The 21,344-nt window shown below is 39.2% G+C and overlaps 1 protein-coding gene across 1 annotated transcript; it reads left to right on the top strand.

Moving 5' to 3' along the window:
- Window positions 1-3,894: 3,894 nt before the first annotated feature.
- Window positions 3,895-19,144, top strand: CLDN1 (claudin 1; the record flags this gene model as incomplete). Its single annotated transcript, NM_001089316.1, is given in 4 exon segments — window positions 3,895-4,106; window positions 13,587-13,751; window positions 16,936-17,020; window positions 19,031-19,144. Coding segments are annotated over 4 exon segments (576 nt in total), but the record flags the coding sequence as incomplete, so codon positions are not given.
- Window positions 19,145-21,344: the final 2,200 nt, after the last annotated feature.

The raw sequence follows: 21,344 nt of genomic DNA on the forward strand, positions 1-21,344 counted from the left end.
TCCCTCCCTCCTGCACTTACTGTTTTAAGAAGTTATGGCAGGAATGCATCAATGAAGGTTGGTGTTGTGGCATAGCAACTGTCTGTGATGTCAGCGTTGCATAAGGCCTCTGGTTGGAGTCCCAGCTGCTCAACTTGTGATCCAGCTCTTTGCTAGTGTTCTTGGGACAGCATTGGAGACTGGCCCAAGTGCTTGGGCCACTGCCCCATGTGGGAGACCCAGGAGAAGTTCCTGACTCCTGACTTCAGCCTGGTCCAACCCCAGCTATTGTGGTCTTTGGGGTGTGGACCAGCAGATGGAATATCTCTCTGTCTCTCCCTCTCTCTGTGTGTCTCCCCCCAACACTCTGTAACTCTGCCTTTCAAAAACATGAATAAAATATTTTTTTAAAAAAAGGAATCCACCAATGGTATTTTGCATGCTACACATTCATACTCTGATAAATTTTTCAAGCTCTAAATAATTACACAGCATATTGTATACTGAGTAACACATTTGTCCATCCTGTTTTCATTACCTGGGAAGCCCTGAAAAAGTCACCATTAACATGGATCATCACTAAGTTGAAAATTTACACACCAGAGGTATTGTTACTCTCATTAACCATTTCTGAGAATCTCTCTTGAGAATTCATCTCACTACACTCACTTCTGCCTTTAGTATCACCTTTATTCCATCTGTTTGTGAATCTCTTCTACTTATTACTGGTTTCAGGGTCATGGCTAAGTCCACACATCAGTCATTTACGCACATGAGGTCAACCAGTGGGCTATTTGCTGCTTCCACAATACCTCTCTCCTCACATGACTGTGGATACCCAAGGCCCACAATTTCTGTGTGTTACAACAGAGACTGAGAGGGACGTCACAGAGTGGAACCTCTCACCACTGCCTGGAGTTGGAAACACATAATGTGTCTCTCTTTCACACAGAGATAACATAGAAAAACCTAGCTGGAGTAGGCATGTAGGCCAGCAGTTGAGGCACCAGTTGGGTTCTCTTTACCCAGTGTTAGAGTACTTAGGTTCCATACTCTGCTCCTGGCTTCAGCTTTCTGTTAATGCATGCCTTGAGAGGCAGCGGTGATGGCTCAAGTACTAAGGTTCCTGCCACCCACTTGTGAGACTTCCTACCTCCTAGATTCTGAACCAGTCCATCCCTGGTCATTGCAGGCATTCAGGGAGTGAACCTGTGGATGGGAGCACTCTGTCTTTGTCTCTCTCCCTCTTTTTGCCTCTCAAAATGACAGAAAAAAAATACATGATTGTCAGCTACTATTGGAGTCATACAGCTTTAGACTTGGGTGGATTTTCAGAAGTCAACCTCTAACTTCTACTGGTAGGGAAACTGAGGCAAAAAAAGAAAGTAATTAATTTGAGGATACATAGTAGATTTCCCTACTTAACAGACTCAGACACTTACCACCATTGTCAGTCTTTCTAGAATGTTCTCCATCACAGAACTGACCTTATTATTTGTGCTCCAGGTCTGTGTTTGTTTTCTCCTGAGTTGCTGGATCTCTGCTAAGCCATTATCTCACCTGGACTCCAGCCTGAGACTAAGGACAGAAAACTAGACAAGATTAGGATGCCAGAGATGGACCTGGGTCACAGTGAAGCCAACGGCACTCACTTCAGCCTTGCAGACAGATCTGTGGGTGATGAAGTCATCAGCCTCACACAGACCAGGAATACAAAAACAAAAACACAGGGCCCTGCTGACCACAGAATCCATTCCTCTAATCCCCTGCCAACTGTAGGTTGATAGAAACAATCCTGATGCGGATTAAAAAGACATGTGTGATAGAATGTTTACTGGAATCAAATCTCAGCTTGGAAAAATAGTTTTAATTCTGAAAAGATTAAACAAAAAATAAAAAAGTTATGATCATGTGTATCACATCATACTCATGTAGTCCTGTAGCCAGCTCAGAACGCCTCCTCTGATCTGGGAAATCAGTAAGGTCAACTGCAGCTGGTACTCCTTCATCCACACTGACAGGCTTCATTCACACTCCCAGAACATCCACCTGAACCCAGAAACTACTTGTGACTGACTATAGGTCCCGATGCTGGAGCTGCAGCATGGACATGGCTTGCACTACAGAGCTTACTTAGAGCTTTTGTGGGTCTGAGGAAGCTGACAGAAGGCCGGCACTCACTTATGCTAACCTTGCTTACTCAAAATCAAATCTCTTCACCCAGCTCCTATCTTATCCTCTTCATTCCTCCCCATCCCACCCCACCCCCCGCCACCCCATGCAGACCAGTCATTTAGCCTTAAGCCTTCACAAAAGGCATCTGGAGATAGGCAGGTGGAGGTGAGGGTGGTAGATGTTTTGTCACTCCTCTGATTCCCACTCTGAACACTTTTACTATTCCTTCCTTGCCACACACTTGTAGCTCCCATAATATATATGAGCACATCTTGTTTTCCTCTTTGTATGCTTGTTTCTGCCTCCTAAATGCTTCCGTTTTTACTAAAACCATAGAAACTTCTCCTCCCACCACACTTACACCACACACAAGAAACAGTTGGGAAAACATTGTAATTGTTCCCAACCACAGCACCACTTCTGAATAACTATAAAGAGAAAAGCTTTTAGAGATCCATAAGGGAAACCAAAGGCTCAACTAGACCAAAACATGAGGGGGCGGCACAAACAGCGACTGTAAAAGTCAGAGCCAGAACCCAAACTTCCTAAATCCCAGCCCTGTCCTCCTGGCACTGCAGAGAGATTGTTCTGATGCACTCACCTTGGATGAATGACATTCGATAATCCATTAATGCAACAGCCTAGAGCGGGACTGGGATGCTGGCTGGGTCCCTCTGCTAATGAAGTGCTGCTGTAAGACAAACTGCTGTGGTGAAGATTGGGGTGTGTGTGTGTGTGTGTGTGTGGGTGTGTGTGGGTGTGTGGTGGACTGAGCTGCCTCCATTTTCAAATGGCCCATAACAGATGACAGAATTGATTTAAGAGTGGTACTTCAGGGAGTAGAAGGCAGAGTGAGGCAAGAACTGTGCACACTACCAGCTTGCTGTGTGATTCTATGGAAAACACGTTTCCTCTTTGGATCTCAATTTCCTTCTATAGAACGTGCAAAGATCTCTAAAGACCCTCACGTTGGGAAGACCTTGAAATGGTAGAGCGGCAGCACAGGAGAAATGGCAGGCAGTTGAACAAGGAAGAGGAAATGTGTGTGGGAAGGATGCAGTTAGACAGCAATTATTTTTAATAAGATCCAGGGGAAAAAATTAAAAAGGGAAACCGGAGAAAGCAAAACAGAGAAATAGAAGTTCTTGAGGACTCCATTTTTCCCCTCGATGAATTTTTATTGTTTGCATACTAGTACATAGTATTTGGGGGGTAAATGTCGAGTAAATGAATGAACAGCCCGAGAAGCCTGCCAAGAGTGAGAAGAGATTAGGAAGCAGCGGCCCAGCAGCATTCCAGGTGCCTGGTCCTCCTCAGGGGGGGTCCTCACAACACCTAGAACATTCCCTCCAGGGACTCCTGGCCGCCTCAGACACCTGCGCGCCCCGCCGCCCTCCATGTGGGCCACCGTGAAACCGCCAGGGGGCGCTGACTGGCTGCGGCCGGAACGAAGCTGCTTGCTTTAAATTGCAGCGCCCAGCGGTTCTGCGTTTCAGTCCCCGACCCTGGGAGCAACGACAACTTCTCGCCTTTCAACTCCAGCGCCAAGCAAGACGCGGACCTGGACTTCTACCCAAAGCCTCCCCAGCGGCGGCGCAGCGAGTAGACCTCCACGCAGTAACTTCCTAGGCTCGGCCCAGCTACCTCTGGGAGCCCCAAGTGCGCACCTGCAAACTCTCCGCCTTCTACACCTGCCAACCCTGAGCCAGCGCGGGCGCCAGAGCAAGCCATGGCCAACGCGGGTCTGCAGCTGTTGGGCTTCATCCTGGCCTTCCTGGGTTGGATCGGCTCCATCGTCAGCACCGCCCTGCCTCAATGGAAGATTTACTCCTATGCCGGCGACAGCATCGTGACCGCCCAAGCCATCTACGAGGGGCTATGGATGTCTTGTGTGTCGCAGAGCACCGGGCAGATCCAGTGCAAAGTCTTCGACTCTTTGCTGAATCTCAACAGTGAGTGCATCCCCCAACCCACAACCGCTGCCCAGAGTCCCCAACCCCTACTGGCCATTTATTCTGTTTTGTGACAACCTTGTTATCAGTTTTTAGTTGATCCAAGTCTTCTGATCATGTGTTTTGTCATGAGGAAGTGGAGAGTACCTTGGCTTGGGAAAAGCAGACACCCAGCCTAAGCTGCAGTTTCGCCTCTGACTCGCTGGTAAAACTTTTCTCCCCTCTAGGCAGAATTTTATTTTAAATTCCCGTGAGGGTGGGTGGAAATTGGGATATTGAAGACCAGGTTTGAACTTGACAGCTTATTCTTCTGGTTCTTGTAAGATTCTGCATATCTTGAGGATTGATTGGTAGGGTTCAGGCATAAAAATTGTATACTTGGTAATTCTTGCAAGTGTGTAAAGTTAAATAGATAATCCAAAATTATTAAATAAGACATATTTTCAATAAATCTTTACTATGGCTTCTTAGAAAAATATTTAAGTCTTTCAAAGGGAGGGGGGAGAAAGAGGAGAAAGAATCTTCCATCTGTTAATTCACTCAACAGTTAGGGCTGGACCCAGGGGAAGCTAGGAACTCAGAACTCCACCCAGGTCTCCTACATGGGTGGTAGAGACCCAATATTTGAACCACCATCTGCTGCCTCCCAGGGTGCACATTAGCAAAATACTGGAATTGAGAAGGGAGCCAAGACTCAAACCCAAGCACTCAGATAGGAAATGCAGGTGTTCAAAGCAGCATCTTAACACCTGCACCAAACACCCACCCTAACTTTTCACAATAAAAGTCAGATTCCCACATCATAGGTTCCATCTCAGTCAGTGTCTTCTACCACGTTTATGGTGGCCTCTCTCTCTCTCTTTCTTTCTTTCTCTCTCTCTCTCTCTTTCTTTCTTCCTCTATTTACTTCTTTTTTTTTTTGTTTTAAGATACAGTAATTCCAGGAAAGTCCCTTCCAAGACTCTCTGATGAAGCTTCTAGAGATTTACTTTGGAACCTGGGTCCTCAGAAGAGGCAGAAAGTTTATTTCCAAAAGGGAAGGTTAGTGACACATTGAAAGGGATAGCAAGCAAAATTGTTTTGTAACCTCCCCAAATAACATGAAGGGAAGTAAAATAGGTCTTAAGGAAAATGGAGTCAAGAAGACAGAGTTGGCGAAGGCCCAGATCAGCTGGGAAAGAGAGGCGATGAGAAGAGGGGGCTCTCCACATTCGCACCTGTGGTGTGGGAATTTCTGTGTGATAGGTGTCTGCCATTGGTCAAGCTGGAAAGAATTATGTGGAGAGGAATATTTCTAAGGATGTTCAGTATAAAGATATTGGATGACTCCCCTGCTTTAGATAAAAGGTTTCAGTATCATGTCAGAAAACTGCCTCATTCTCACTTATCACCTTGAAGAAAAGCTTCCTTAGTCTTCTCCTAAATAAACAAGACTGCATCTGCCCCATTGTGTGCCCAGTGTGGGAAGCGCTGGCACTACTCATATCTACTGCGTTTGCTTTGTCCACCTCCTGGCCAGGGATGACTACTGACAGTGCATGTGAAAAGCCGAATAGTTATTAAATACATTCCAAATCCACTTTAGTAACTTGAACACCTGTAGAATTTGGTCAGGTTGTGTGATGGTTTTGAGTGTTGTCATTGTAACTTTTCAAGGTTCTCATGTTAGAACTACTTTATAGCAAGACTAATCTAAAAGGTCAATCATTAAGGGATGCTTGTTGACCTCCTGAGTTATAATTATACCTTCTAAGTGAGTAGTTGGAAAATACTCATTAAATTTCCCCCATGAAAAAGTTAATATCTTTGAGAAATGTATTAACACACAATTTTAGAGAATTCCTTCCTGTTTTATTTTGTGTTAATGCAAACAAGATTTTGCTTTTGGTTTTGGTTGAAGCCATAGTTTATCCAAGGTGAGACTGAGGCCTTTCTCGAAAAACCAATTCCCAGAGGAGGGAAACTTGACTCACAGGTTCTCTCTTCTAACCTACCGATGACTCACTGGATGCCTTTGGCTGGAGCTAAGAAACTCTGTCTCTGTTTCTCCACCTGGGAAGTGATATTGACGCCCACCAGATGTAGACATCTGGTGATGATTCATTGGCTGGTTTTGGTATAGTTCTGTGACATAGAGAGATGAAAAGAATGATCTCTGTGTCTATAAGTAATGTACCTCATAAAAAATTGAGTTTCATAAAATGCTTTTAGATGAAAAGCTGGTCCATAGGTTTCCTGAAATTATACTTTACTCTCTTTGCCAGTGGAAACTATTTGGCGTCTGAGAGTCTAGATGCAGGAATTTATCAAGGTTTTAGCACTGGACACATTAAAATCCCTATTTCCCTGCTTTAACTGATGCCAATTGTAGAAATCACATGGCCTTTAGAAGGTATCTAAAGAGGTACACAATGCTTACACCATATATAATGAAGACTGTAGACAGTTAGGAAATTAGATACACCATGGCTCCTTTTGGGTAGTTCTTGCCAACAGTTGATGAAAATATAACTGAGAAATTCCATGAAGAAACAAACATTACACTGTGTGTTGTGGTTTTACAATGAGTGAGATGGTTTCAATTCTGTCCAGTTTGTGATGTTTGTTGACATTAATGGATCTTACAGCTGAAAGTTGTGATATCCACAGGAGTGTTTTCATGAAGTACACTTTTCTTGACTAACCTGTGTATTTTGTTTTGTTTTGATCCAAGTATTGAACTTTGGGGAAATTAGTTTCTACCAACTTGTGTTTTATTGCTTGATTGCTTCTTCTTGCTTGACTTCAATAACTAGAACTGTATGAAGATTGGACTCCCCTGAAGGCTGCATGGTGGGAGGTGTGCAACCAAAGAATAAGTAAGCATTTTGTAGGAATGCTGTGGGGAAGATCCAAGCACCAGACAAATGGGAGGTTAGGCTAGACTCTCTTAGTCTCATCTAACCCTGAGATTCTGTAATTTGTTTATAAGCTCCTCTGGCCTGTTTAACTTGCTCTGCATGAATCCACATGTGTGTAGGTGTGTTTAATGAGTACTGGTTGTCGTGAGATTTCCCAGCACTCTCACCATGATGTCAGGCTCAATCAGAGACAAAATCACTGACTTGGACAGTCTTTGAAGCACAGACAGAGAGGAGGGCAACAGGGCACCCACTCATGCTTCTCCAGACTGTGTTATGCCTGCTACACCAGGGGTAGTCAGAGGGCCATTGATGCTCATATCTGTTTCAAGAATTAATTCATCTGTTGGAATGATGGAAGTTGAAACAAAAGTCAAACTTTGAGATCAGAAGTTCTCACTTTTTATCATGGTCTTGCACCAGTATCCATATATATAAAGTGACCTCCTTGATATTCCTTGGCTCAAATTATTTCTACACACGTAAAATAGACAAGGTAGAAGGAATGGTGAAATGAATCCAAGGTTCACTCGTCCCTTAAACAAACGTGAAACGGGCCTATTCTTGCTCCTGTGGATGTAGCTAAGCTAATTTCTAATGTTTCTTCTGGTGCCACCATTCTTTACTACTAACTTCAGTGATTGAAAGGGAAAAAAACAGTGACATAGCTCAGCTCTCCTTGATTGGAGCGATGATTAAGTGTCATGGGGGTAATACAGGAGCATAATTTTAATCCTGTAGCACATTTTCTAAGAAACACACACACACACACACACCAGATATCAAAACGTCTCAGGATATCCTGAAAAATTGTCAGTGCTGACTTATCCCAGACCAATTTTTCAGGGTTTATGTTCTGAGGTCACGACAGCTCATGCTCCGATAAAATAGAAATACCATCAATGAGGACTGTTGTGAAACTCTAATGTTTAGTAAAAGTGAAAAATCTAAAAAGTGGAAACTCTTTGGAAGTACAGTTCAGTGACAGTCTGTGATGATCTCATCTAACTAGAAGGAGAAGAGAGATTTTGTGTTCTAGTCATCCAAATTATGAAGCAACTGCTGATATAAAGAGGGACTGTGTGAGGACGGAGTCATGAATGAAGTCTATTTTGTTGGTGGCATAAAGCACATAGGGTAATATTATGGTAGTGAAACTTGTAAACAGCCTAAATAATGTCAGTTATTTACAGGAGGTTCTGCTGCTTATGTAGCAAGAATTTGAAGATTTAGGAAAAAAGTTCCACACGCTTGTCCATGCTTGCCTTTCCACACTTGTGTTGATTAACCTAACTACACTAGATCAGTAACGCTCAACTTATTTCTTGTCTTATAAGTAGAGATCTTTGTAAGTATTTTTTTAATTATACTTTCAGGTTGAAAATGGTGAGAACTCCTTAGGGGGTCTTTAATCTCAAGATTATTGGTCTAGCTAAGTATAATTAAAAGGTTGCCTTCTCTGTTTACTGCTGAATAATGATGAGAAACAATAGTGTAGCTTTTTGAATGTTTGCTAACCAAATTCTCCACAGACAACTTTAGTCAGTGATTATAATATTGTGGTTATATCTGATAATTTAAGGGGCCAGGAAAGGAATACTTTGCTCCTAGTTCTGAGCTCCAATCAGTATAGTTCATACTTAATGGTGCAAGCATAATACTTCGTCTCTCTGATTCAAAATATTGCATTTAATGCCTTTCAAACATCTCTTCCAACTTCTCCGAACTGTCCCTTGTTCTCCCATGGAAGGGAGTGTGGCTTCATAATGGGAACTAATATAAAAGTTTATTAAATTAAGCAAAAAGTACACATTTGTCCTCTCTACATGAGTTTTTAGTATATGTGCTGCCGAAGTGAGCACAGAGTTTTTAACTTTTAATAGCCTAATTTAAGTCTGACTTCATACAGTGAGATTGTAGCCTCTCCATAAAATCCAGGGAAATTTTCTCAGTATTATTTCAAATATTGAACTAAATACAAGAAATTAAGTGTTTTTACTTATTGTATCAATTCTATGTCTAATGGATGAAGATATGTTCTAATTTAAACTCATTGAACATAGGTTGAATACCCATGTAAGTTGCCAAGTATTCTACTTACTGTTTTGGATAATGAAATGAATAAATATCTGGCTCAAGTCATACAGGAGCTCACAATTATATATTTTAGATCCCTAACTTAAAAGGTCTCAATTTGATTATTTTCATCCACTTCCAGCTTAAAACTGTGAAATTTAGATTTGATCTGCACATAAAATCCTCATAACTTGTAACACAGTTGTTTGCTTTGACTTGTAATTTATCTTTTTAAAATATTTATTTATTTATTGGAAAGTCAAAGTTAAAAAGAGAGAGGAGAGGCAGAGAGAGAGGAGTCTTCCATCTGCTAGTTCACTCCCCAATTGGCCACAATGGGTGGATCTGTGCCAACCAAAGCCAGGATCCAGGAGCTTCCTTTGGGTCTTCCCACACGGGTGCAGGGGCCCAAGGACTTGGGCCATCTTCTACTACTTTCTCAGGCCAAAGAAGAGAGCTGGAACATAAATGGAGCAGCCAGGATTTGAACTGGAACCCATACGGGATGCCATCACTGCAGGCAGTGGCTTTACTTGCTATACCACAGCGTGGGCCCCTTGACTTGTAATTCATTATCCCCAGTGACTGGCTAGTGAGTTTTCATGTTGTTCTGAATCTGAGCTCCTGTGTGCAGACATATGTGTTATTATCTTTATGTTTTATCGACATTCCATTATAGTTAAGAATTTATCAAAATTCTCCAATAAAGCAAGGTGAGATGTTGTGTTTGGTGTCAATCTAATACTGTAGAATACAAAGAAATTTCCTAAGTCAATCATTGCCAGGATATCGATGAAAAATATTGCTTTGCAAAACAGCATTCTTATACTACTGCTTTATCCTATTGTTAAAATGAAACATGATTCCTTTGCTCTCTATGGTTCATGTGATTCTTAAGTACTTATTCCTATTTTCTCCATTATTTTGTATATTGTGTAAATAATGCATGATTCTATTAGGAAAAGAAGCATAGTGGTATTATTATGAAACAGAATGTGTGTCCCTTATCCTTAGAAACTGTGTAAAAGAAGTTGAAAAATGGATATGATATGAAACAAATGTATTTTCTTTGAGAACATAAAGAAAAAAATGTTGGAGATTAAAAATGATTATATTAGATCATTCTAGGTGGGGCATGTGAAGCCTGGGAGTGGTCTACACATGTATGCTCATGGCCTGGGAGAGCAGTGGTTTTACAGAGGGTTGACTTGTGAGTTTGATGCCCAGCAGACTCCTCATGCAGAGTGCCCTGTGATAAGTACTCAGACCGGCTGGACTAGTGGCCTGCTGTTCTTACTTGAAGGACAGATTGGTCTGATTATTATAAAAACTAGGTCAAGTTTGGGGCCTTGTACACAATAAAAAACTTGGACAAAGATGAGAGAAAACATTAAAAATCATTAATAGAAGGTTGGAAAACTGAATGTTTACGAGAAAACAAGGTGGAGATGGCTGAAAGACATAGGAAGCTCTCCATATTTGAAGGGCTGTCATAAGAATAGTGTTTTCTAATTGCGTGGATCTCCATACTGGGGGTAAAAATGTCACTACTTGCTTAAGACCCTGCATGACTTCTGATTATACTTAGAATAAACTTCCTGCCACTTACCCTTCTTTGCAAAAGTTTGCATAATACATGCCTTCTCCCCACCTTATTAAATCTCATTTCACTTTTCATATCCTATCATCCTTCAGAAAGGTAACAAGCTCTCCCAGTTTACCCAGTATTTAAGGGATATCTTAGGACATGGGACTTTTAATTTTAAAGCTAGGATGATCTCAGGCAAAGTGGAACCATCATCATCATCTCCAGACCCAAGGATCTGTTACTGTGTTGCTGTGTTACCTCTCCTCTTTCAGCATTTCTTAGCTTAAAATGATTTCCTTCTGTAAGTGCAATCTTGGGACCTAATCTGGAATCTCTGTTGTATATAGGAGTTTAGTACTTTGTTTTAAAATTTTCAGCTAAGTCATGCTTGTCTTTGCAAAAACTGGTAATGAATGGGAAGGAAGGACACACCTTCACCATGGAATCCTTGGTACTTTCCTCTTCATACCACAGTATGGTTTGTGATTCCAAAGAAAATGATTTATAATAATCTGGTGAAAACTTAAGTTCCTGGTTTATCTGTGGTACATGGGACTTGTATTTTGACCCAGCATTTCCTCTACCTGGAATCACAAGATAAGTGTGTGGGTGGTATGCATGGACACCTACAGATTCTTATGAAGAGTTAGAAATGTGAGGGGAGATGGCAGTGACCTTTTTGTTTTTAATGAAATCAAGTTAAATTTATTTTGATTTCTGAACTGTATCTCAAATACTGTAAAAATACTTTGTATACTTCTTAGAAAAATGACTATGGTTTAATCACAGATTGGCTATAGGAAGGATGAAAATATCAATAAAAGTGACTTTTAATATTTTTTAGAAATTTTTAATTTTAATTCTGATTGATAACCTAAGTTTTTTTATAAGATTTTATTTTATTTATTTGAGAGGTAGAGTTACAGACAGTGGGAGGGAGAGACAAAGAGAAAGGTCTTCCTTCCATTGGTTCACTCCCCAAATGGCCACCACGGCCAGAGCTGTGCCTATCCGAAGCCAAGAGCTAGGAGCTTCTTCCTGGTCTCCCACGCAGGTGCAAGGGCCCAAGCACCCAGGCTATCTTCCACTGCCCTCCCAGGCCATAGCAGAGAGCCAGATTGGAAGAGGGGCAGCCGGGACCAGAACCCGTGCCCATATGGGATGCCAGCTCCGCAGGTGGAGGATTAACCTATTGCACCATGGCACCGGCCCAAGTAACCTAAATTCTTATTCCTGAAGATATTAAGACTGAATAAGGGGGCCAGCACTGTGGCGCAGGGGGTTAAAGCCCTGGCCTGAAGCGCCGGCATCCCATATGGGCATGGATTCTAGTCCTGGCTGTTCCTCTTCTGATCCAGCTCTCTGCTATGGCCTGGGAAAGCAGTAGAAGATGGCCTAAGTCTTTGGGCCCCTGCACCCATGTGGGGGACCCAGAAGAAGCTCCTGGCTCCTGGCTTTGGATCGACATAGCTCCGGCCATTGCGGCCATCTGGGGAGTGAACCAGTGGTTGAAAGACCTCTCTCTCTCTCTCTGTCTCTTCATCTTTCTGTAACTGTCTTTCAAATAAATAAAATAAATCTTTAAAAAAAATACTGAATAAGATATCAGGTCTGCGTTAGCTATGGTGACACAAAACCTTTCCATCCTCCCAGTCACTGTTGACAGAGAAGGAGTCAGTCATTCTAATCCCCTGAAGAAACATATCATTATGCATATTTCACCTGGCAGAAATGTGGCTCCACAGAATACCACGTGGCTCCTACCAACACAGCATAACTGTTCAAATGTAGATAATATGCATGTAAGCAAAAATACCTGTCACTTATTAATTCTATTGATGAGTGAGTGATTTTTTGATTAAAGGAGGAAATACATCTAACATTTAAACAGCGTCTTCTAACTGGCACAGCTTAAGCTCATGTTTCAATGCCTGTGGCCATATGTTTCAATCATGGTGCCACAATTTGACTCATTATGAAATATGCTGGCATAATCTCAAATGTGACCCTGTCAATTTGATTATGAATTTGAACACCAAAGACAATAACAGGAAATTAGAAAAATTAGTGGACTCCTGAGAAATGCTATGATAATGTGTGCCATCTTCTATATGGAAATTTAAATTATTTTTAAAACTAACCATGCTTCTGAATATGAATCAACTGCTATCTTCCAATGTAATTTTCATTGGCTATCTATTTTCCAAAAATGGCTTTCATATTTCTTTCCACAAGTGACTGATGACACAAATGTTGCTCATCCAGTCATCATAATCTACAAAAAATTCACTTGTCTGCCATATTCACCCTGCCTTTGTGAAGCTTGATAATTAAGACATAAAATTAATGACTAATACCAAAGATGTATTGCAAACTATCTTAATTATAAATGGTTAACAATTAGAATAATGTATATGTTTGTTATTTCAGAATTTAAATATCCATTAGTAATGATTAAATGTGTATTACTTGAGATAAACTAATTCTATTGTATCATTAACTACCTTCTCAGTTGATTTTAAATTTAATGTTGAAAACATTAATTGTTAGAGTTGGTGGACTTCATTTGTTATCTAGCCCAGGTGTTTGTGTTTCTGGAGAATATCCTGTGTTGGTTACCATCAGGAAAACTACTAGAACTGGGGTCTCTTGACTGTTAGAATCCAAAATTAGACTTTTTCTTCTATAGAGAAGTTTACTCTGGCATAATATGAGGATGTAACCATGGAAGTTAATGGAGGGAGAGTATCTATGGCTTTGGTCAAGATATGATTAAAATGACCAAATTTTCAGGTTATCAAAAAGCAGATTCAGGTTTCTTTCTTCCATTAAGCATTGAAATGTGATTGGGCCTCAATTGCTCTTCTGTTATTGGTCTAAGAATATTTTAACAAGTTCTAAAATGTTTTCTACTAGGTACTTTGCAAGCAACCCGTGCCTTGATGGTGATTGGCATCCTGCTGGGACTGATAGCAATCTTTGTGGCCACTGTTGGAATGAAGTTTATGAAGTGCATGGAAGATGATGAGGAGCAAAAGATGCGGATGGCTGTCATTGGGGGTGTGATATTTCTTATTTCAGGTAAGAGAGGCCCACCTCCCCTTTCACCTTACTGATCTGTCTGTGGTATGTTTTAAAATTAAAATCTCATTTTCCGGCCGGTGCCGCGGCTCACTAGGCTAATCCTCCACCTTGCGGCGCCAGCACACCGGGTTCTAGTCCCGGTTGGGGCACCGGATTCTGTCCCGGTTGCCCCTCTTCCAGGCCAGCTCTCTGCTGTGGCCAGGGAGTGCAGTGGAGGATGGCCCAGGTGCTTGGGCCCTGCACCCCATGGGAGACCAGGATAAGTACCTGGCTCCTGCCATCGGATCAGCGCGGTGTGCTGGCCGCAGCGCGCTGGCCGCAGCGGCCATTGGAGGGTGAACCAACGGCAAGGGAAGACCTTTCTCTCTGTCTCTCTTTCTTACTGTCCACTCTGCCTGTCAAAAAATAAAAAAAAAATCTCATTTTCCTTAGACTATGTTGAATTCATTACACTTGGATTTATTTCAATCTTTTTGAAATCTAAAATCCAGTCAACTGTTATGTGCTCAAAGAAGAACCAAATGAAAATGGAGATGCTCACAGCAGTGAGGTCTGTTCATTGAGGTTACAACTATCAGTGGTTTGTTAGAATCAGCTTCCTTGATGGATAGAGATGCTTTCTGATTAACAAACACTGAGGAGCAGCATTTCTATGAAATTCAAAAATATTCTAGAGTGTTCCAAAGAAACTGTGAGAAGGAGATGGGATTAGTTAATGAAAATATAAAGTATTTGTAAATTATACACATCTGTGAGTGACAGATGGAACTGGGATTGTTGAAGAAAACTTAGGGTAGCATTCCAAGTGGGCAGACCCAATTTCAGAAAAAACAGGATGTGCCCAGGGATCACTGAGGAAAAGGCTAATTGGAGGGGAGGTGGAATGTTGAAATGGTAGGAAATCAGTTTAATGAGTTGGAAAAGAAAGCAGCCCTGAAACACATCAAGAAAACATTGATAAAACACTGAGGTTGTATTTCTCATGGAAAATAAATATGTACATTTTTTTTTATTTCAAGTGTTGATTGATAAGTTTGATTATGTGTCCTTTGGGAAAATAAGAGCCAAAAATGGACAACACAATTTCAAAATTTTATAATATATCTTATTTTAAATATTATAGGTTGTGAGAGGATATCACAAAGTTAGAGGAAAATGGAATTAAATACATATTTCCATCAACATTTTTGAGATTCTCATAAATATATACATATATAGATGGCATATAGAATATAGGCCTAGGAATAGACTACCACATATACTATTTATTATAATATATAATAAATAATATAAATATAATCTATCATATGAATATATTATTTATATATTATATAAATAATAAATATATGAACAATACATATATAATATAAATATAATAAACAATACTATTTTTATATTTAACATATATTCAATATATATGTTATTTATGGATTATATAAATAATAAATATATTATATAAATAATATGTATATAATATAAACATGATGAATAATACTATTTATTATATTTTATTTTATATATATTTAATATATCAAATATACATGCATATATTTAATATATGTACATTATTTATATAATGTACATATATTAGATTTAATATATATTAGTTTATTGTTTTTGAAAATGGCACCAGTGATATAAATTCACTACTAGGAAGAACTAGAATTGACCTTTCTCTTATTATTTATTTATTTATTCTGACAGAAGACTTGTAGGTTCATTTGCTCTAGGATTGCATTAGGTTCCAACCATGAAGGTTAATGAAGGTAGAGTGTCCAGCTTTAGTAAAGATGTGGTTAAAGTGTCCAGTTGTTCATTTTATCCAAAGACAAATTAGCTTGCATTTGAAAAAGCATGATTAGCATTTTTCCAACAATGTAATTTTATATCAAAGTCTATTAATAAATTGACTGTATTGCACTCTTCCTTTATTTGCCTTCTTGCAACTCCAACCAATAACTTTGTCATTTCCAGTTCAGTCTCAGAAACATCTTTGAAAGTAAGGGTCGTAAGTTTGAGACTTCATGCGGTCTATTTGAGTAGTCCAAGGCAGTAGTACTTCCTGTGAATTAGAGGCAATTATGTTGCACCACTTTTTTGGAGAGAAGAGGGAGTAGCACTGAAGCATTAAATCTGTCTCTATTGATGAATTCTTAGAATTACTATAAAAGAAGTACTTTGGTATTTTAATTTATATTTAAATGGACAAAACTGTACATATTAATTGTGTACAACATACTGTGAGCTATATTTATATATACAGAATGACAAAATCTAACTAATTAACATACACATTATCTCAGAAAATTATTGTTTTTGGAGTGAGGGCACTACATACATTCTCAGAATTTTCAGAAATGAATTATTAACTGTAGTTGCCTTCTTGAGCAATACATATCATGACCTTACATCCATTAAAACTAAAATTGTGTATCTTTTGACAATTATTTCCTTTGGATAAGAACATCTTGGGAATTTTATATTTCCAATAAATGATGGAATGAATTATTTGACTAAGTGATTTCTCTTGTGCTCTGGTATGTAAAACATAATGGGAAATTGAAACTGTGTTGTATAAATTGATCCAATGTGGCACCTTTAGCAAATCTCAAAGCAATACCTATACGAGATGTTGGCTTGACAGGTAAAACCATAGCAATATAAGTGCTCTCGTCCATTCCAAGACAGATCCTATTCTCCTTACCAGCTACTTGTTTTCCTTTGATACTACAGAAATGTAACTTTTGAGTTTGACCAGGAAGAGTATAAAAAGTTATTCATCTTATGCTTTGCAAGCACCTATATCATAATAAGAACAATTAGTTCATCAGAAGTGGTTTATCACACTAATGAATCTTTCAAGAAGATTTTGAACAATATAGACCTGCTGAATCATTTCCCAAAAAAGCATTTCTTGCTCCAGTGACCTTGAACTATAAATGAGAAAGAAGTCATGAATAGGATAAACTATGCCTAACTCCAACTTAGTATATTTGTATGTCTTAAGAGAATACTTAGAATAAAACATAGCTGAATCTTCAATGTCCCGAGTACTAAAATAAAAATGACAGCACTATCGATGACATTTTCTTCTTATGAATGTTAATAGGCTTAATTGACTATATACTTATGACCAGTGTTGCATAGTGACTAACTGTTTTTTTGTTTTTAATTTCTGTAGGTCTGGCTACTTTAGTTGCCACAGCATGGTATGGCAACAGAATTGTTCAAGAATTCTATGACCCTTTGACCCCTGTCAATTCAAGGTAATGCTATTCAAGCATCAGAGTTTATTCTCTGAGAAAATACCCTTTTTATATTCTGCAGAGTCCTGCTGGTACCATAGTTTCTCAGATTTGCTTTCAAGAATTTTATGTCAAACTTGCAAACAACTTAAATGACCTGTGACTCACATTAAAAATGAGTTTGATAATTACTTTAACAGCCTGTACTGACAAAATGCCCTTTAAAGTAGAAAAACTTCAGGCTCTATACTGTCCCTATACTTATTTTATATTAATAAAGATATGGGTCTATTTGAATTTTCATTTTAAAGTATACTCCCCCAGTATAACACCTAATCTATTATTTGTAACTAATGTAGTGTATAACTGATTGAAAATATAGTACACTACTGTAGAATTTCATGAATAACATCTGTGTCTAAGTTAATTTCTACATATAAAATGATGATGCATTGTTTTTCAGTGTATTAAGATGCCATTTTGAAATTTTATGTTGCACTACAACTATGAAGTTGACTTTACAAAGGTCATCTTTCTTAACATTGCAGGTTGTGCAAGTTAAAGGTCTGATTCTTGGCTCTCATGTAACTACATTCTTTGATCAGTGACAAAGCTCTTCATCTCACCATCTTCACTTCTTTAAAGCCTAATAACTATATTCAGAGTTGGGCTGTTGAGATGTAATTATTGTTTGTATGTGCTACGATGAATGAATGAAAAACCTCTCAGTGTTTGGAGAGATAAGATGTGCTTCGTTTTATATAAACACTCACATATAGAACACATACTGCAATGATTGTATTGGAACCTGTCCCATAAGATTTATGATGTAGGACAGAAACTGCTGGAGGTCAATAGGCTAAAATTTTACCAGACTAATAATTCCAGAAATGCATATGAAAGGACTTTATAAATTGCTATGGCTGTGAACTTGTTATTGATAAGTGATCCTGTAAGCAGCCCAGGAAGGTAGGTAGGATTATCCTGTTTTGAGAGAAAAAGAAACTGGGGTTCAAAGGTGAAGTTGCCATCCCAGATTTGCAGCAGTTGAGAGTTGGCATTTAGAATTCAAGCCAGAACCGCTGGCGCCACTGCTCACTAGGCTAATCCTCCGCCTTGCAGCACCGGCACACCGGGTTCTAGTCCCGGTTGGGGCACTGGATTCTGTCCTGGTTGCCCCTCTTCCAGGCCAGCTCTCTGCTGTGGCCAGGGAGTGCAGTGGAGGATGGCCCAAGTGCTTGGGCCCTGCACCCCATGGGAGACCAGGAGAAGTACCTGGCTCCTGCCATCGGATCAGCGTGGTGTGCTGGCCACAGTGCGCCGGCCACTGCGGCCATTGGAGGGTGAACCAACAGCAAAAGAAGACCTTTCTCTCTGTCTCTCTCTCTCACTGTCCACTCTGCCTGTCAAAAAATAAAAATAAATAAAAAAAATTAAAAAAAAAAGAATTCAAGCCAGGTCCTTTAAACTTTCAGATCCATCTCTTTTTGACACTCTGGTCACAATCAATAAAATCTCAGCACCCCAAGAATCTAGTTTAATACATCCACATGGATCAACAAGCCAGGGTTGTCCATGGGCTGCTCAGAAGTACTTCTTACAAAACCATAAATTTTGTATTTCAGTTTATACAGATGCCTAGAATCAACTAGTAAAAACTCTAATATTCTCCACCGTATTTTAGCATTTTCTTGGTGGAATCTGATTACTACTGGGTGATCGCATGGCTTGTTATTCTTAGGCCTAGGAAACATGGTCCAAAATCCACTTCTGATAGCAGCATGCTTTACATGTCTCCTACACATGGAGAAGTCTTTGCAAATATTTTTGTACTATCCTGGTGTTGCCTGATCTATTATTGCAAATTGTCAATACTTGCGAAGTAAACATCCTTGTGGTATGTGTTCACAAACTGTAAACAGTTCCCCAAGGGACCATGGAGGTTTATTTTCAGTGGAACAAATATTATAATATTGATGTTACAAAAGTTTTCAATGATTGACTAACAAATACATTGTCTTTTCTTTTTAGGTATGAATTCGGTCAGGCTCTTTTCACTGGCTGGGCTGCTGCTTCTCTCTGCCTTCTGGGAGGTGCCCTACTTTGCTGTTCTTGTCCTCGGAAAACCACCTCTTACCCAACACCAAGGCCCTATCCAAAACCTACACCTTCTAGTGGGAAAGACTACGTGTGACAGAAGTGAATGGAGTTATCTTGTTGGAACGTAAAATGAACATTGAAATACCATCATTGACATTAACGCTAACTGAGACTTTTGACTATTATAATATGAACTGTGGTATTAGAAAAATATTTTTAAGGCTGCCCATTGCTAGAAATGGCTTAATCTTTCTGCAGTACTGGAAGGAAACCCTTCCATTTGTATTACTGCTTCTCACTGAGTAATCAAACTCAAATGGGGAGTACTCCATAGATATATATAGATATGTATATATACATGTTTTTCTATTAAAAAGACAGTAAAAAGATCTTATCTTCATTATATTGGCACTAGCATACTAAAAATCTTTAGAAAAATACATTTAATTATATGTTGATTAAATAAGAATGTTATTACTTCCCTTATTTCTCTCTATATAACATATATAGGAGGTCGGATATCATCCCTTCTTCATCAGTTTTTAGTTTCTTTGTCATAAGACCTTACCCACTTTACTAAGTATTATTCTTTGAGTTCTTCATGTGTTTCATATAATTATTTTAATTTGTTACCTCTATCTTACAGTACTTATTCATCAAGTCCTTATTTGTTTCTATTATATTGATCCCTAACTCCAGAACCTGATAATGCATTTCATAGCCTACATTTTTGTGCCTAAAGCCAGTAATAATCTCTTCCATATCAGCATGTTGGGGGAAAAAAATCTTTCTGCATAGGGATGACATATTCCTGTTGGCTTCCCCACACAAACCCTGTACTCTGACCCATTGCACACTTATCTGCTTTGAAAATATTTGTCCCCTTTTGTAGCTTTATGCCACTCACCCAGGTGTTGTAACAATTTTATTGATTAAATTTTATGCTGCTTGTTCATGGTTATATATCCCTGAAAATGCAGTTTTCTTTGTCCCTTCTCAACTGTCTTGTTTTCCCATAAGTAATTATTACACAGTTTAACACACTTCTCAGAGAGGTGTGGTCTGTTTATCTGAACAAACTGTTAGATTTTTGTAGTGATAATCTGGTGACAAATATTCTCTCCATAGCTATGAGCAAGTCATGCAATCTTGCTAACTCTTTTCCCATCTGCCAAATTGATATAATTATACTTAACCAGCTGGTAGAAGTAATGTAAATATTAATTAGTTGATATTTTTCTCATTCCTTGAACGTGAAATATGCCTAAGTAGTATTTTTATTTGTTCAATTGGCTATTTAGAAGTCACTAAGCAAAACCAAACACACATCGTCATTCATTCAGTATTTTTTCCTTTTCCATCGGTCCATTTCCTTTCTTTCAGCTGTGTCTGGTATGTTGTTGGTGCTCCATTCCATTTTAACAACTTGTTTTAGTTTTCCAGTCTGTTTCTAAATGGAGCTTCACTTGAGGAAGATGATATAATGGAAAAGGTGTTAGCTTTGGGATCTGGAGATTTGGTTTTGAATCTCGGTGCTGTCAATTACTGTCTGAGTTTGGGCAGGGCATTTGGCTGCCCTAGATTTATTGCTTCATCTGTAAAAAGGAATTCATAATTCCTGACCTGCCTACCTCACAGGATTGTGGTAGAGTTCCAGTGAAACGATATACATGTAATGTGGTTTTGCAAGATGAAAGTGCTATACTAGGGAAAAGAATTAAGGAATTGAAGTACATAAGTTGTGGGGTTACTTTTCAAATGTCTGAAGAGCAAAACGTTCATAAATGGATTTCTTGCCTTAACCAGTCTCTGAAGTGATAAGACATTAATGTGAATCCAGCTCACTGCAAACGAAAAGAATTCTAAGGAAGTTCTATTGTCTTCAGTCAGTATGACCTGATGCGTTATGTGGCAAAGCAGACACAGTGGGGAAGGAAAACCCTGACAGTTTGCAAAATGAAGATTATTTGAGATTTTTTGAATTATAATGACTTGTAAGGGGATATAATAGCTATCAGTTGATTGCTGTCTTTGGAGCTTTGGCTATTAGCTGGCAGCTAACACTGCTAGTTTTTTAGTGAGGAAATTGTACTTTATGATGAAACCACATGGGAAAGCTCTTCAAAAGACTATTTCTTAGGAGGATTTGGACCCAGTAAATTTGAATATGGTTTCTAAACTTGACAATCTATGGTTCTAGAAGTTATACCAGCCTTTGCTACATACATACATTATAATGAATGTG

The sequence above is a fragment of the Oryctolagus cuniculus genome, chromosome 4, assembly GCF_051225735.1.
Source record: "Oryctolagus cuniculus isolate XC-2025 breed Fujian yellow rabbit chromosome 4, ASM5122573v1, whole genome shotgun sequence".
Taxonomy (NCBI): Eukaryota; Metazoa; Chordata; class Mammalia; order Lagomorpha; family Leporidae; genus Oryctolagus; species Oryctolagus cuniculus.